Source organism: Saccostrea cucullata, unplaced genomic scaffold (assembly GCF_032062105.1).
Source record: "Saccostrea cucullata isolate Sc308-1 unplaced genomic scaffold, CSIRO_AGI_Scuc_v1 ctg8142, whole genome shotgun sequence".
NCBI classification, from domain to species: Eukaryota; Metazoa; Mollusca; class Bivalvia; order Ostreida; family Ostreidae; genus Saccostrea; species Saccostrea cuccullata.
In genome coordinates this window covers 1-17,553 of record NW_026927104.1, presented here as the reverse complement: position 1 = coordinate 17,553, position 17,553 = coordinate 1, and the positions used below count along the sequence as shown (strand labels likewise).

Below are 17,553 nucleotides of genomic sequence, written 5' to 3'. Positions count from 1 at the left end.
GACAATACTCATACATGTATTACTAAAAAAAGATGGGATTTCTCTTTTTAAAACAGTGTTCTAATCTCAGCAGCGATTGACATTACTTGATTAAAAAAAAGTAGCAAGGGTGTTCTTCACGCATGCACTCGGTGGTTTGAAGTGAAAGTTGTTTCTTTGGATGAGATTTAAAAAAAAACCGAGGCCATTTGTCACGACAGGCGTTTATGTGATAAATTTCGCTCCTTACTTAAATACAGTCATACCTATAATCGTAACTAAACACCAAATTTGAATACTTTTATGGTACATGGTGACTTCTCAAAATGAGTGAAAAGTAATAAAATGAAATATTATACAGCACATAAGTAATTTTCGATGTGTGGCTACAAGATATGACCAGAATTTGTTGAGCTATTTATTTAATTTTTATCACGGTCAAGACAAAACTACAATTTTTAATTCCAACAATGTTTAACATATTGTAAAATATCCATTATTTTTTTAACAAATCGTGTTCTTATGCAACGTATGTTTCCAAAAAGAATGAATCGGAAGAAAAAAATTACAATGAGTTTGTAGTATGTTTGGAATAATCTCATTATGGTTGATCATTTTTTTTAGCAAAATAGTATGTAGCATAAATTTTATTAAATGAGATAGGAACGAGTCTATTGTAGACCTTCTGGTCAAGTTTCCAGAGAAAAAGTATATTTCCAGCTCTCTACTTTCTTACAATTATATCATTTATTAGAATTATATAATAATAATGTATATGTATAATGATATTATTAATTGTGCTAATATTGATCCAAGTCGGTACATTAAACACCGGTCTCACAAAAAGATTAGAAATGCAAAGTTTATATTTTACATTGTGACACGCGAATCAAGCGTCTTACCAAAAAATAGGAATTTTTAATGGCACACTGTCAAAAAGATTCTGTGAAAGTATCATTTTATTTTTACAGAGGTATGGATGGAGATTTGGATAAGGGAAAAGTATCACTTAATATATTTTAAAGAATGGTAATGTAAGTATTTTAATTTTGAAAACTCGAAATATGTGCCTGATCAAACAAAAATTAAATGTGAAATAGGAGGCTTAATTTGTTTAATCAAATTTATTCACCAACGAGAAGATATACACAACAGTTGAAGTTTTGCCAAATGTTGTGAACACTTGTTGTATGGTTAAGCCAATGGATGAGATGACCTCACAACAAAAAATAAGACTGACTGAGAGGCAGAAGAAATGGTCAACATTGGGCTTCTTGTAAAGAAAACATTCTTAACTGTAATACGAGTTGCGAAATTTTTTTTAGCAGTTTTCTACAGTAATTGTCTTTTTGGAAATAACAATATATCTTGTCTTCAAGATAATTTTTACGAACTAATGAGTATGAAAATGCCAATAAATGAGCAAATGTACGGAAAAAATAAACAGAAAAAAAATCAGTTTTAAAGAATATATACTCAGATTATGAGAATTCATAATCTGATAATCTGTGAATGGATACTTGACAAATGCAGTTGGTTATTGTGATGCATAAAAAGAAAAAAAATCAGTTTACTCGTTTTTGGGAAACTAACTCAGCAGTGTAAAAACTAGGTCATTAGCTGCAATTATTTTTCAGTTTGCTATTTTTGATTTTGGATCATAATTTCTGTTTCCTTTCAATGTTCCGTTTAGCATCCTTTTCACAGGTCTGCGTGACTATTTGCTAAATTAATTCAATTATCGGGCTTATTTTTTTTCGAGACAAACATTGTTCGGTGATTAAACAATGAATATCGTATCAATACACTCTTTTGAGTTTTTAATTGTTCATTTATTGTTCAGCAATGCATGTCAAAAGTAAGTATTCAAACAGAATTTAATATGTTCTGCATAAAAGAAGACTAATTCCATTTTTTGGCTTCTTTCGAATATAATCACTTATTTATTTTATTTATTCTTATTTCAATAGTGTCAATGAAAAAGGAAATTGCACATGTTTCGGGTATTTTTACGTTGAGGATTCGAAGGAATGTAAAGGTATTTAATGAAGCAGATAGTTATTAACAATAAAAACAATAAAAAAAAAAAATAAACGTAAATTGAAGAAATATTGTTGTACAATGAAAACTGTCTAATCTAACACCTGAAAAATCCAACACACTGTGGATTCCGACGTTAAGTTCCTTTACCATTTTACTATTTTCCATGTTTTTACACTGTGCAATCCGACGCCCTGTCTATTCCGACACAAAATTTGTCTCCCAGTGCATGTCGAATTAGACAGGTTTCACTGTATAACTGTTAATTATATAATTGCTTCTATAAGTTTTCATTTTCTCACACCTTTTAGAGTGTCCGCCTGGATATATGGGTCCAAATTGTTCAAGGAAGTGTCGTTACCCTGGGTTTGGGAAACAGTGTCAGGAAGGATGCAACTGTACAGCAGAATATTGCGACTTTCGGAGTGGCTGTTTTAACATGTCTTTTGGTAAAATTGTCAGATGATTATAGCTCGATTTAATTTAATTTAATTCTTTTAAATTTTAATTTGTTTTTGTTATTGATTTTTCATAATCATGTATTTATATCATTTTTTGTCATATTTTCACTGACTATATCATGAAATACAAAATTTTTATTATTGACTATCCGATTTTTTAAAATTCAGTTCATTTTCATTTTAGATTGAATATATTAAAAAGATATATTTATTCTATTACTCACTTATTTAACCAGTAAATATAAACATTATGATCATTTAATTTAAATTTTCTTTGCAGAGAATGCAACCAATTTAAAGGTGAAGAAATTGTCATCTTACTCTGGAATAAGTGCCATGGGATCAATATCCATAATAACAATAATAATAATAGCGATAACATTTCTGATATTTTTATTTTTGATTTTAACACGAATTCTAATTCTCCATCTAAAGAACAAAAAATACTCCAAGTCAAACAAATGCTGCAGCTGCTGTCCTTGTGGAAAATGATATGCACAATATGGATGTCAAATGTCCTTCAGGTTTACCCGCACAAATTCTAACAAAGGCAGATGGACAACCTTTCATTGAGGACTTGCATACAACTGACAAGCAAATTGGAAATTGCGGAGAGAGAAATTCGGAGAAAAAGACACCCGATGTTCTTGGAAACGTTTTCGATAATACAGACACAAGGGATGGAGATAATGTGTATATGTTTACATTTGCATCTTTTGGAAGTGAGATAATGGGGGATTCAGTTCATGCATATTCTACACTTCAGAACAGCTAAATTTGCCCTTTTATTTATTAAACAACTTTTATCTACATATAGCTTACTATTTGTACAAAAGATTAAGAATTTTATGTTCAAAACATTTCATTGATTGATAAATAGACGAGATTTTTTCACTGCAAAATATGTCATATTTTGATTGGTAATGTATGGTTGTAAATTTATAGATCAAATGTATTTTGAACACAGAGTTACATGTAATTTAAAATACAAGATTGAGTGGTTCTTAGTTAATTTAGTTGTCAGAAAAGGACACCAATAATATGTGCCTTATATTGAAGTTTACTGTAGAAACACTTTGATAATATCTTCATGAAACAAAAAATAGTTTCCAAAAATTTGACCCACGTGCCTGTAACAGAAATTTTCTTCCGCTTATTTGTTTGTTATTTTGATTCATGAATCATCATTGTCAACTTCATGTTCTTCTCCATCCATGCGTTAGTTTTATATAAAATGATAATGATAAGTCTTTTACTAACTGTTTCTGCAAGAAATTTTGAATATATATGAACCTACAGCATGGATGGGAAATGGGTTTAGCTTTTATTCCATTCCACATGAACACTTCTTTTAAATAAAGATAAACACTTCCTCTTTGGAACTCAGGCTACGCTGTGAGGGATTTACAAAGGAGGCGTGACGCAATTTATGCCCGAAATGTTTTCTGAGTTAAATTATACATATAAGAGAGTAAATTAAAAATAAGATGATTGATATTTTAATTTTTTTATAGCTATTAAATACAATTACTTCCTTTACAGTTATAGCTACATGTACATGTTAATACCAATCATAATCCCAAAATCAAAAATATTGAACTTCGTGGAGACCAAGATAACCTCTGTCTCGAAGAAAATATGATGTTTCTTATCACTGGCAAAGGCATATGAAATGAATACATTTTTCAAAGTTTAGAAAATAAAAGATAGTTTGCGAAAGAATGAATTAGCAAAAAAAGAACCCTTAATTACGTTTTCTTGTATAAAATATATGTCCTAGGGCTCAAAGATATCACTGACACAATTTTTTTTGCTGAGAGCAAAAGAAATGTGTGTTGGGTAGTATGTCGAGGCTGGCTCCTTCAGAGGTAGAGAACAGCCCTAAAACACACTAAGGAAGATATACTTATAACGCTGGCTTGAAATGATGTTTTGCTGCGATAATATGTACTGTTAATTATGAAATAATATTTTTATCTACAAAGGGTATAACATCCCCTTAATGGAAATTTACAGCTTTACCCACGTTGTTAATTTTCTTAACAGTATATCTTAAACCTGAAAAGATATTTATGTGGAACTATGTGATTGCTAATGAAAAATAAAGGTATATAGCACGCTGTCAATTTGAAGTTTCTAAATCGCTTTACAATTAAAATATAATAGACCACGATGCGCAGTGATTAGTCTAAGAGCGGAACCAGGAGTTAATCCTTACGTTTGAATTCCATGGAACGTCCTTCTAAAGAGAGTTATAAACCGAGGTTCCTACTCGCAAAAGGTGCTGGCATGAAAAAGAATTCTACCACTTCATTTGCCCTGAGTGCAAAGTATAAGAAAATACTTGCAGCTCTAATCCGCAAGCTATAGTGGTTGCGTCTCCACATTTAAAAATTCTCAAGTGGGAACAACGATCAAACATACAGACAAACAATTTAAAAATATTCTAAACAGATTATGAATAAAATACAGACATTTATATGTGATTAGAATTCATCATAATGGCACTATCTTACTGTAAAACCACGTTTATTTTTAAAGATAGCTCGATAAGGACAGGTGTATTTTAAGTTCCTTTTTAAACAAGGGTGTGAAGCACGTGCTCTAAGTTTAAATGGCAGAGAGTTCAAGAGCCCTGATTCTAAAATTTATGTAAAGGAATACTTGTAATTCGTACTCAATAGTTACGAGAGGTAATATTACTTTTGGTGTCATCGGCTCTGACATCAATGAGGAAATAATATGTTCTCTTTTTCAATCAAATTTTATTATTTTGAACTTTCATGAGATAGTTTTAGAGTCGGTTATATGATTGAATTCTTATGAATCAGCTGTTGTCTAATTGAACCTCAGCACGCCCTTATTTGGAAGTAAATTTCTAGAACCTTTTTAATAAACGTCACGTGGTCTAATTTAATTTACCGAACTATATAAAAGTTAAATTGATTTACATATTTATGCCGATGCTTTTTAAATTAACTCATGAAGATTAGCGTTCAAATCTAATATGTATCTAACAAAACTTTGTCTTTTTTATTTCATTGTTTTGTGTAATATTTATACAGTCAGCAGTCGATGCCAACCGTACGTAATGAAAATTGATTTTATTTATATAGTTTACTAGTTTGGAGTTTTAAGAAATACCAATTCTCTACGTATTAAGAAATGCTTCGTTTAATTATTATTTTTTTTTCTCTTTGTAACATCTTCTAAAAAGATAACATACTATTAGTATGGGTTTTTTTGCAGGAACAAAGAGAAAGATTGCAAAGGTATGCACAATCAAAGACTGTGCAAAAGTGTACAGCTTTTAATCGTTTTCTTTCTTTTCATTTATACATGTCTTTATAAATCTTAATTTATTCTGTAATGCTTTATTTTTAAATACATTAAATTCTTGACTGAAAACTGTACTCAAAATATGAATTACTTTATTAATCTAGATTTATCTTGCATTTTAGAATGTCCATTAGGTTATATAGGTTTCAATTGCTCCATTCCGTGTAGATACCCAGGTTTTGGTTTATCATGCCAGAAGGTGTGTAACTGTTCAGAGGAATATTGTGACATTTCTACAGGATGCAAGGAGGGGAAAGGTGGGAACTATAGAGTGTACAGTAGAATTTTGCGTTTTTAATACATATTCAACTATCAAATATTAATCTATCTACGGTCAAAATAAGCATTGTAACAGTTTTCGTAGAATTTCATATTCTCTAGGTCAAATTTTCAGTCACAGACACATGGAAAATTCCTTAATCAAGCTCTTTTATTATTATTTTTTTGTAGCCCACCTTCCCATACAAAATGGTCTTAATGCAGTTGTAGAAAATCGTATGTATCCAGCCAGAGAGATGATTGATTTGAAACCTGGGGAGGATCTTCAATCAATTCCAAACCAAGGTACACATCCTGCTAAAAACACGATTCAATCTGAAAAACCAAAGGAATCAAAGTCAGAATCACAAACAACGCCGATCCTCATTGGTACTGTGATTGCTCTTTCTTTGATACTTTTTGCCACCGGTTTAATGTTTTCTTGGAAAAGGGCCAAGCACTCCTGTCTAAGAAATAGAAGAGAAGACAATGACATGCCAAATATAAAAGTCGAGCTAAAAAGAATAACTTGTGATTATGAGGGCATGAAAGAAAATTTGTATGAGGATCTGGACGGAAAGGAAACTTGTGATGACAAAGACAAGAAGCCGGAAGGCAATGCTGAAAATGATTATGTTGACACTCTTAAAATCTCAAAAATGGGAGGGAACAAAAATGAGGACCGAGAATCCAAACATTTTTATGACGCTTTGAAATGACATCATGTGTTAAAACGTGTTCAGGAACATGTACAAAGTACTTATACATTCTTTAAATGGTTATATAGCGAAGATTCTAACAAGCGCATTAGGAAAGTGTGTGTAGTAAGGAAAAGGGGACGAGGCTTTTGAACATGAAAACAGTACCTAAAATATTTCCAATTTATGCCTTTAAGTAAAGCAGTTGACACATTCATCGTCCTTATCTAAAAGGCATCGAAAGAGACAATCAGCATGCATGCAAGAATCTTTAATTACAGTTGTACAGACTTTAGATTATCAAAAACTTTGTTACTTTGATTTTCTGTAATGGATTTGACGTTTTATCAGAGTTTGGTTTAGTTGATAACTTCCTTTCTGATTCAAATGTCTCTCTTTGTCAAAGTCAATGAACAACCTATGTAACATGTACATTTACAAAAAAAATCAGATTTCTTGTATCATTTTCGTTATATCTTAATGAATCATGAAGAATAAAGCTAGGCTTAAAATGTCCCTTGATTTATAATATAATAAATACAGAGTACTACTTGAGGCAACCGACGAAAGATGATGAAGCAAAGGACAGTCATGAGACATTAAAGAAAACAAAATACTTAGTCTACCAAAATCTAGTCCAATCATTGTATAAATCACAAAATACCCTTGAGTTTAATTCACTTATTTAGTTCTCATTTTGAAAAAAAAACTCCTCTTGTACAAATATTTTATGACGGCCTTTATCATACTGATCGATATTATCGAAATTAAGATAAAGGAAGGAAATGAATATACCGGTGCGAATACTCGACAGTGCATTGTGTATGTATTTAACCAATACAATTTGATTATTCAAAATCATTTATGCTTAAGATTTCGCTAAATCACGGAACCATTATGAAATTAATCGTCGATTATGCGGTAACCAACCAATAGTATCAATAAACAAAGTTAATATCAATATCACATGATTACATCTTTAGGAATATAAAAGAAGAACTAGTGACACTACTGGACATGCTGAACGTTTTCTGTCGGATTACAAAAATATGTAGTATAAATCATTAAGATACACACTCACCCGCAAAGCGCAGAGGTAGAAGTCTTACTAGAGTAGTGGAGTAAGAAGCTAATTCTTGCGTTGCGGGTTTGAATCAAGTTATCGGACGTAGAGACCAGTCCTAAGGATGATAGCATCCCATGTCGCAGCATAGCACGAAAACGACCTCTCACTAAACTCAATGGTTCTGAATGCCAGGCATCGGTAAACAATTGCACATTTCCATCGGCAAGTATTTGCATCTCCAACAAAGTAAAATTTTCTCTGGAGATGTTAAACAACAAATAAACACACAAACGATTATTTGATCTTAACAAAACGAATGACATAATAATACTAAGTGCTTGTTGATATATGCAAATTCAGTACAATTGCGTAAATTGTAGTTTGATATTTCAGATGAAATTAAAAAAGAAAATAAATGTTTAATTATGCATAGTTTAATTTATTTTTAGATGTATAATTCAATATCAGATATAATATCTTTATGCAGTCTGTAAGATATTTTCTGAAAATAATCAAAATGACTTTTATATATTTTTATATTGCTGTTGATTATACATCCAACATTGACGATAGGAAGATTAAAAGATAACAAGACGATACATGTATATTAATATTCTACAGTGTAATTGTACTATGATTTAAAATGAATTATAAATACCATGACTATTGTACTCATAAACTTAAACTATCAAGAGAATGGACTTCCTGCTTGATTAAAGCAATTGAAAAATTTGTGTCAGGCACTCCTTTTTCTATTAAAAAAAAGATAACTCAATAGATACACAGGAAATCGATGTTTGATAATTGCTCAACAAAAATGAAGCAGTCGCAGATGTCCCTATTCTTGTACATTTTTTTTGTTACGTTGAAGATTGTGATTTGTTCCATTAAGAACTGCATTGGGTAAGATTTGCTTTCTGCCTTTTGTCTCACAACGTAAGATATTTTGCCTCAACTATAAAGGTATTCAATATCATTAGCAATAATTCATATATCTTTTTGTAGATATGCACAGAGTGGAAAATGTAAAGGTTGGAATTTTCTTTCATAATGCTTGAAATATTGCCTGGCTTAAACAATTTTTATCAGCTACAGTTTGAAATAAAAGACGTATTTCTGTTTCAATCCTGGCATCATTTAAAAAAAATGGTTGGTAGTTTGTTTCTATTAATATTCAAAATTGTGACTCATTTGATTATACTATCATTTTTGTCAAAATAACTTTAAAATCTATTTTACAAAATCAATTTTATGGTAGACAATTGAATTTTTTTCCTTTTAGAATGCCTCCCTGGGTTCGAAGGAGAACATTGCTCACACACTTGCAGGTACCCAAGTCATGGCAAGGGATGTCAACATGTCTGCGAATGTGATCAATCTGTCTGTCACGTGGTCTCGGGCTGTTCGAAAGGTAAACGCCACAAACCTTGCAAGAAGATATTTAAAGCAATGTGAGCTGCATCGTTGATGTAAGATTTATATTTGTTTCAAACTTGTAAATAACAATACCAATGACCGGAAAACGTTGATTAGCTTCTGGTGCTCATATTTGTGATGGAAGAACTATTTATAAGCATTGATTGAATCAAAATTACATAACTGTTCTCCTGTTCAATAATGATTTCTTATATAAAACTGTATTTTGAATTGTATATAGAAGTCTTTCTTCTGTATTTTTTAATCAAATTGATCATTAGAGGTTTAACTAACATACAAAATTATTACAAAACACCTTTTAATAGCTGAATAAAATTTTCAAAATGCAGCTCATATTGCTTTAAATATTTTCATTCTGGTATTGATTTATACACTTCTCTTATTAAACAGAGTTTGAAAAACAGCCCACAATTATAAAGTTAAAAAGCAGACGCATTTTTTTCCATTTATGAGTTTCAGAATGTCAACCAGGTTATTTTGGTGTAAACTGCGTTTATGAATGCAGATATCCAAGTTATGGTGTCAATTGCCAGTTATTTTGTTTATGTGAAGAACAGTTCTGTGACAGGAAAACCGGATGCACACATATTTCAAGTAACTAGAAGACTTATTGTTCACAGAACAATAAGAGGTCTTTCCAACTTCTTTGAATTTTAAATTTGTTTTATATCTGACTCCTTAAAATTATATTCCATGAAAAAGAAACCAGAATTGTCTTAAAGCATAGAAAAAATAAAATTGAAGAAAAAATTCGAATGACCTTGACCTTTGACCTTGAAAAAATATTCAAGGTCAAAGGTCAACGGTCATAATGCAATTGACCTCATGCTTCTATGACTTGTAGTTTTCAAGTTATAAGGTTTAATAGTAAGTTCAAAGAACTTCAAGGGCAATAACTCATATAAGGGTCATGAGATCCTTTTGCACTTATACAGTGAAGTTAGGCGTATAGACCCTTAAGACATTTGAGAAGATTTGGTGACTCTACGGTCTATATCTTCGGAGCAGTAGCGAAAAATAGGTTTTTCGCACAAGGGGCAATAACTCTTAAAAGGGTTAATATTAGGGGACAAGAATGAAATCTTTGAAGTAGTTTTAAAAGTACATAGTAATGATGCATAGACATTAAGTATATGTTGAAAGACAAAAGAGATACAAAAAGAGCTAAATTTCTCATTTTTGGAATGACCTTGACCTTTGACCTTTACAAGAATTTTAAGGTCAAAGGTCAATGAATCTTATGCAGTTGGTCCCATGTCTCTACGACTTCTCGTTTTGAAAATTTTTAATTATTTGTAAAATTCAAAAAGTTTCAGGGGCAATAACTCATTGAAGGGGACATGAATACTTTTGCAATGACGGATTTAAGCTTTTCTTAATTAGTCGAAGACGTTGGTGAAGATTTCATTCCTCTACGATTTACGGTTTCGGAGGAGTAGCAAAACATTTTTGCGAAAGGGGTGATAACTCCGAAAGGGGTCGAAGTTCATATATGCAGGGTCAAACAAAAAAATCATTTAAGGAGTACATTCTTATGAACTATAAATCTCTTCAATAACTTGTGAAACAAAAAACCATTCGGCGGAAAAATAATAAAAATAACTAGGAGACTTATTGTTCACAGAACAATAAGAGGTCTTTCCACCTTCTTTGAATTTCAAATTTCTTTTATATCTGCCTCCTAAAAATTAAATTCCATTAAAAAGAAACCAAAACTCTCTGAAAGCATAGAAAAATGAAAAATTTAAAAAAAAATGACCTTGAACTTTGACCTTGAAATATTTTCAAGGTCAAAGGTCAAGAGTCAAAATGCAATTGACTCCATGCTTATACGTCTTATAGTTTTCAAGTAATAAGGTTTGATAGTAAGTACAACGAAATTAAAGGGAAATAAGTTATATAAGGGGTCATCAGATTCTTTTGCACTTATACAATGAAGTTAGGCCTAAAGACCCTTAAGACATTAGTGAAGGTTTGGTGTCTCTACGGTTTACGGTTTCGGAGGAGTAGCGATAACAAGGTTTTTAGCACAAGGGGCAATAACTTTTAAAGGGGATAATATCAAGGGACAAGAATGAAATCTTTGAAACAGTTTTATGAGTACATATAAATGATGCATAGACATTATGTAAATGTTGAAAGACAAAAGAGATATAAAAAGAGGTAAATTTTTCATTTTTGGAATGACCTTGACCTTTGACCTTTACATAAATTTTAAGGTCAAAGGTCAATGAATCTTATGCAGTTAGTCCCATGTCTCTACGACTTGTCGTTTTAAAAAATTTTAATTATTTGTAAAATTCAAAAAGTTTCAGGGGCAATAACTCATTGAAGGGGTCACCAAATACTTTCGCACTGAATAGATGAAGAGTCCTCTCAATTAGTCAAAGACTTTAATGAAGGTTTCAGATCTCTACGGCTTATGGTTTTAGAGATGTAGCGATAAAAAGCATTTCTTGTGAAAGGGGCAATAACTTCGAAAGCGGTCAAGGTTCATTTACGCAGGGTCAACTGCAATAATCTTTTTTGGAGTACATTCTTATGGACTATAAATCTCTTCGATATATCTTGAAACTCAAAATCACACGGCGGAAAAATAAGAAGAATAACTAGGAGACTTATTGTTCACAGAACAATAAGAGGTCTTTCCACCTTCTTTGAACTCTGTTTTATATCTGACTCCTTAAAAATTAAATTCCATGAAAAAGAAACCAAAACTCTCCTAAAGCATAGAAAAAATGAAAATTAAAAAAAAAAAATGACCTTGACCTTTGACCTTGAAAAAACATTCAAGGTCAAAGGTCAAGGATCACAATGCAATTGACCCCATGCTTCTACCACTTATAGTTTTCAAGTTATAAGGTTTAATAGTAAGTACAAAGAAGTTAAAGGGCAATAACTCATTTAAGGGGTCATCAGATTCTTTTGCACTTATACAATGAAGTTAGGTCTAAAGACCCTTAAGACATTAGTGAAGGTTTGGTGTCTATAGGGTCTACAGTTTCGGAGGAGTAGCGATAACAAGGTTTTTCGCACAAGGGGCAATAACTTTTAAAAGGTTTAATCTTAGGGGACAAGAATGAAATCTTTGAAACAGTTTTAAAAGTACATATCACTGATGGATAGACATTAAGTATATGTTGAAAGACAAAAGAGATACAAAAAGAGCTAATTTTCTCATTTTTGGAATGACCTTGACCTTTGACCTTTACATGAATTTTAAGGTCAAAGGTCAATAAATCTTATGCAGTTGGTCCCATGTCTCTACAACTTCTTGTTTTGAAAATTTTTCATTATTTGTAAAATTCAAAAAGTTTCAGGGGCAATAACTCACTGAAGGGGTCAATGAATACTTTCGTAATGAATCATTGGAGTGTCTACTAAATTAGTCAAAGACAATAGTGAAGGTTTCATTTCTCTACGGTTTATGTTTTCGGAGGAGTAGCGATAACAAGCTTTCTTGCGAAAGGGGTAATAACTCCGAAAAGGATCAAAGTTCATATACGCAGGGTCAACTGCGAAAATCTTTTATGAAGTACATTCTAATGAACTAAAAATCTTTTCGATAAATCTTGAAACTCAAAATCACACGGCGGAAAAATAATAAAAAATAACTAGGAGACTTATTGTTCACAGAACAATAAGAGGTCTTTCCAGCTTTTTAAGTGTTTCCGTGTCATTTGGGTTGAAAAAACGAAGAAAAACGCAAAAAAGAAATTAAAAAAAAAATAAAAAAAAAATAAGGTGCTCCAGCAGGATTCGATCCCTCGACCCTCCGATTAGCAGGCGAGCGCTCTAACCACTACGCCACGGGTTCCGTTGAAATTGTGTTGTATTATTGTCGAGTTAAAGTTAACGGAATTTCCTTGATTCATTGACCAGTCAAAGAGTTCCACTTGAGACACTTCTGACAAGCTCCTGGGAGTATATGTGAGTTTGAATGAGATTGTTTTCGAGTTAAAATGTAAGGGATAGGGTCCGATTACAATTATGATATTGGTATTAACGGGGATACATGCATTTGAGGTTGCGTAGCAATTTATGTATTTGAAAAAGGCCTCGTTTGTTTTGACAGATATGGTCAATTCATAGATAAGATTTAATAATCATTTCTATTTGAATTGAATTCATAGTTACCAGCATAAATTAAACTTGAAACATGCATCTCAGGGAAAAAAAAAACGGTGCCATTGAAAGCGTGGAAATTTATTTGACAGGAAAAATCGCCGTTTTCTAGATTCATTCCATTAATATTAAATCTAAATAAAATTGACATAAATTCCACATACTAAAGAAAGCAAGAATATTTGGTATCGAAATATCGTATTAGAGCAGGAGAATCAAGTGATATTAACAACAATCGAAGAAATAGCCAATACAAACTTTATTTAATTTTCATACTTATCAACAATTCTATTTCAGACAGAAAAAAAAATGTAGAATTTGCCGATATTCACTAGAATTTAATTGCACTTAAGAGACTCACTGTAAAACTCTCAGGGCAGTTTCTTTGAGGTGTCTTCTACATGCTAAACTGAATTTTATCTTGATCTGTGATGTCTTTTGAGTTGTAGAAAAATTTTCTATGCCACTATTGATTTTTTTTTTTTTGGGAAATGGGGGGGGGGGGGGGCGGTTGTAATATATAAGTGTTTGTTGACATGACAGTTATAAATACCTCCACATAATTAAGCTTGATTGTGACCTTTGGATCAAAGGTCAGGTCATTTATCAAGGTCAAAGGTCAAGGTCATCCAAAAAAAAAGCACTTAGCCTTATAAACTTGAGTTTTACACTTGAAGCTGAATCTAGGTAAAGATAATGAATATATCTTTTTAAACTTTTGATAAAAGGTCAAAGGTCAAGGTCAAATATCAAGGTCAAAGGTCAAGGTCATTTTAACCGAAAGCCCGTAAATAAGCAATTTTGATACTTTCCCAATGACCTTGACCTTTGACCTTGACCTAATATTCAAGGTCAAAGGTCAAAAGATCTCATGCAGTTGGGCCCATGTCCTTACTACTTGTCGTTAAGAAGTTTTTAGTTCTTCATAAACATCATAAACTGCCAGGGGCAATAACTACTTAAAATGTTTACGAATTCTTTCGCACTAATAGAATGAGAAGTGTACTAAATTAGTCGCAGACATTGTAGAAGGTTTCGTACCTCTACGGTTCACGGTTTCGGAGGAGTAGCGATAACAAGGGTTTACACTGAAAGGGGCACTAACTTTTAGAGGGTTCAATCTTAGGGGACAAGCATGGAATCTCTGAAATGGTTTTAAGAGTACATACTAAAGATGCAAAGAAGTTTAGAATTTGGTAAAGAACAGAAGAGCTATAAAAAATGCTGAATTTTACCTATTTTGAATGACCTTGACCTTTGACCTTGACCTAGATTTTAAGGTCAAAGGTCAAGAAATCTTTTGCATTTGGCCCCATGTCTCTACGCCTTGTCGTTTTAGAAAAATTCTTGATATTTGTAAACATCGCAAACATTCAGGGGCAATAATTCATTATAGGAGTTTATGAATCCTTTCGCAATGTTTGATTGGAGAGTCTACTAAATCAGTCGTAAACATTAATAAAGGTTTGGAATCTCTGCGGTTTATGGTTTCGGAGGAGTAGCGATAACAAGCTTTCATTGCGAACAAAATTAACTCCGAAAGGGGTCAAAGTTCATATACGCAGGGTCAACTGCAAAAATCTTTTACGGAGTACATTTCTATCGACTGAAAATCTTTTCGATAAATCTTGAAACAAAAAATCACACGGCGGAAAAATAATAAAGAAAAAGGAAAAAAAGAAACAGAAGAATATCAATAGGTCTTTCCAGAGAAAGCTGGAAAGACCTAATAATAAAAAAAAGAAACAGAAGAAAATCAATAGGTCTTTCCACAGAAAGGTGGAAAGACCTAATAAGAAACAGAAGAATACCAATAGGTCTTTCCACGGAAAGGTGGAAAGACCTAATAATAATAAACAGAACAATTTCAATAGGTCTTTCCACGGAAAGGTGGAAAAACCTTATAATACGATTACAATTACTTCCTTCACATATGTTCTATTTGTAGAAATGCATAATTGAAACATATTTATCTCAATAAGGCTTATTATCAAGTATGAGAAAAAAAAATTATTTATATATATAGAAAAACACAACCAGACGTTAAAAAGAGAAAAAAAGTAGATTGGTAAAACTTTTTTTACTATTTATATATCTTTTTCAGCATATTACAAGAACACGACTGGAGAAACAACTACAGTGGCTCAAAATATGACAACCGTTAGGCACACATCATTTCAATCTACTTCTTCTCAGGTTAACAGAGGCACACAGAGTATTACAAACTTCATACATTCTACCAGTAATCCGAATCAAAGATTCACCCCAACCACGTCATTTATGAATATAACAATTTTCAAATCTTACAATTCTTCTTCACAGCCAACTGCCTCCTCGGAAATTTTCAGTAATAAGCGATTCCATAGCAATTTAACTGATCAATTACTTATCAATGATCCGGTTTACCTAATTCTCGCGATAGGATTAATTGTATTTTTAACGGTAGCTGCTATTTATGCAATAAACAAATATCGGAAAAGAAGAGGACTTATTTCAAATGACATTTTAAGGAATCAAAATGTTCCTGTATATTACGAACCAATACAAGCACTTGCATATGATAAAAAATTAATTCAAATCTCTGTCCCTGAGTCAAGCACAATGTCCGAAAACGAAGGTCAACAAACTGAGGCAAATCCGTACGAAACCATTGAAAACGATGAGGAAGATTCATTGAATTCACAATTAGACATGTATCCTCTGCAGAAGGATCAGACATCATCATTTCGTTTGCCTAGATGTGTGCAGCCTAGTAGAGAAATTGATGGAAACACTGACTCTGATGGTTATCAGTGCCCTGTTCCTCCTGAAAGAGGACGTGAAAGACTACATGATGACAATAACGAATATTTAACCGTGGTTTAAATGGTTTCTACGAAAATATATACAGTGCACAGTTTTGTTCTCTTTTAAAACTATATTGTGCATGCTTTATAAATTAAAAGAAAACATTTTCATTTTTTGATACAACTGATTGAAGTGTTTAAATTCACAAAGTAAGCAAACCTTCTCTTGGATAGAAGTATAGGCATTTCCTCATTGTTTACCTCCTTTTCCTTTCACACGAAAATCGTCTGAAATTATTAAAAACAAATTAATAAAACAACTTTTCATAATAAACAAAACAATTTTTTTATGATGTTAAGGAGTAAAGAATATTCTATTCCCATCTCTGAATCTATTGGAGATTTTTGGCAGCAGATAAAAAATAATGCGCTCATTTGATTAAACATTGTATGGAACAAAAAGTATGACTATTTTAGTTTTCTTGTATTATTAGACTGACGACAATAATTAATTATTCTTGTCTTATAATTCCAGATTTTCCATATTTAAAGGGTAAATTTACAATAATAATTTCATAACAGTCATTGTGCGGGTCCTTTGTGTTATCCATATGTACCGCATTTAAAGATTAAATAAAAATATACTTTAAGCATAATCTATTTTATTTCCACGATTTATAATTTAATATTTTTTCTTTAGATTAGAGAGTGAAATGTGAGAGGTTTTCGGGAATCTTGAAATGAAGCATTTTCATACATTAATGAAAACATTGCTCGTTCTCTACAAAATAAATAAGAGTCTTACAAATTGGCATCGCATGTACTATCAGTTATCGATGAAAAACCCGACGAATAAAGCAGAATTTTCGGTAGATGAATAGTTTCCATGCTTTGTTTCAATTGGAATTTAGACAAAAAAAGAATTTAAATTGTAACTTGTAGGTTGCCAAGTAAACAAAAACAGTATGATTATTTAATTTGAATTATCTTTGCAGAGAATGCAACCAATGTAGAGGAGAAGTACAAGTGAAATTGACAGCGTGTCCATTCAGCGCTCGTGTGCTTATCGCGATACACGTGAATAATTAGATACATTGTAACGTTTCATTGTTTGACTTTGATAATTTTGTAAAATAATAAATTCATTAATAATTTACACAAACTTTATGCATTTGATATTTTAATCAACCTGTATATAAAAAGCCAAGTACAGGAACGTAGCAATCGGGAGGGGGGGGGGGTGTTAAATGTTAAAATAATAATAGTACCACATATAGCGTATAGCTAGAACACTGCGTATAATGTTTATTCCTCATATGTAAAACAGCCCCGGCATTCCATACGCATTCTCCAACAAAGAAGAC

At 31.9% G+C, this 17,553-nt stretch overlaps 1 protein-coding gene across 1 annotated transcript; it reads left to right on the top strand.

The window, feature by feature from the left end:
- Positions 1 to 1,520: 1,520 nt before the first annotated feature.
- LOC134273460 (uncharacterized) lies at positions 1,521 to 17,494 on the top strand. The gene is made up of 13 exons (XM_062755660.1): positions 1,521 to 1,837; positions 1,950 to 2,017; positions 2,331 to 2,468; positions 2,761 to 2,968; positions 5,469 to 5,564; positions 5,730 to 5,752; positions 5,942 to 6,076; positions 6,270 to 6,790; positions 8,620 to 8,744; positions 8,847 to 8,872; positions 9,124 to 9,252; positions 9,732 to 9,872; positions 15,508 to 17,494. The coding sequence occupies exons 1-13, from the start codon at positions 1,767 to 1,769 to the stop codon at positions 16,266 to 16,268; spliced, it is 2,442 nt and encodes an 813-aa protein (XP_062611644.1). The 5' UTR covers positions 1,521 to 1,766; the 3' UTR covers positions 16,269 to 17,494.
- The last annotated feature ends 59 nt before the right edge of the window (positions 17,495 to 17,553 follow it).

Bases quoted from the DNA above. Each gene is read 5' to 3' on its own strand.
- LOC134273460 (XM_062755660.1), top strand. From the start codon at position 1,767: ATGAATATCGTATCAATACACTCTTTTGAGTTTTTAATTGTTCATTTA. The intron at 2,969-5,468 runs ATGATATGCACA...TAACTCATGAAG, and splicing joins AGCTGCTGTCCTTGTGGAAA to ATTAGCGTTCAAATCTAATA. The intron at 9,873-15,507 runs GTAACTAGAAGA...TATCTTTTTCAG, and splicing joins CGGATGCACACATATTTCAA to CATATTACAAGAACACGACT.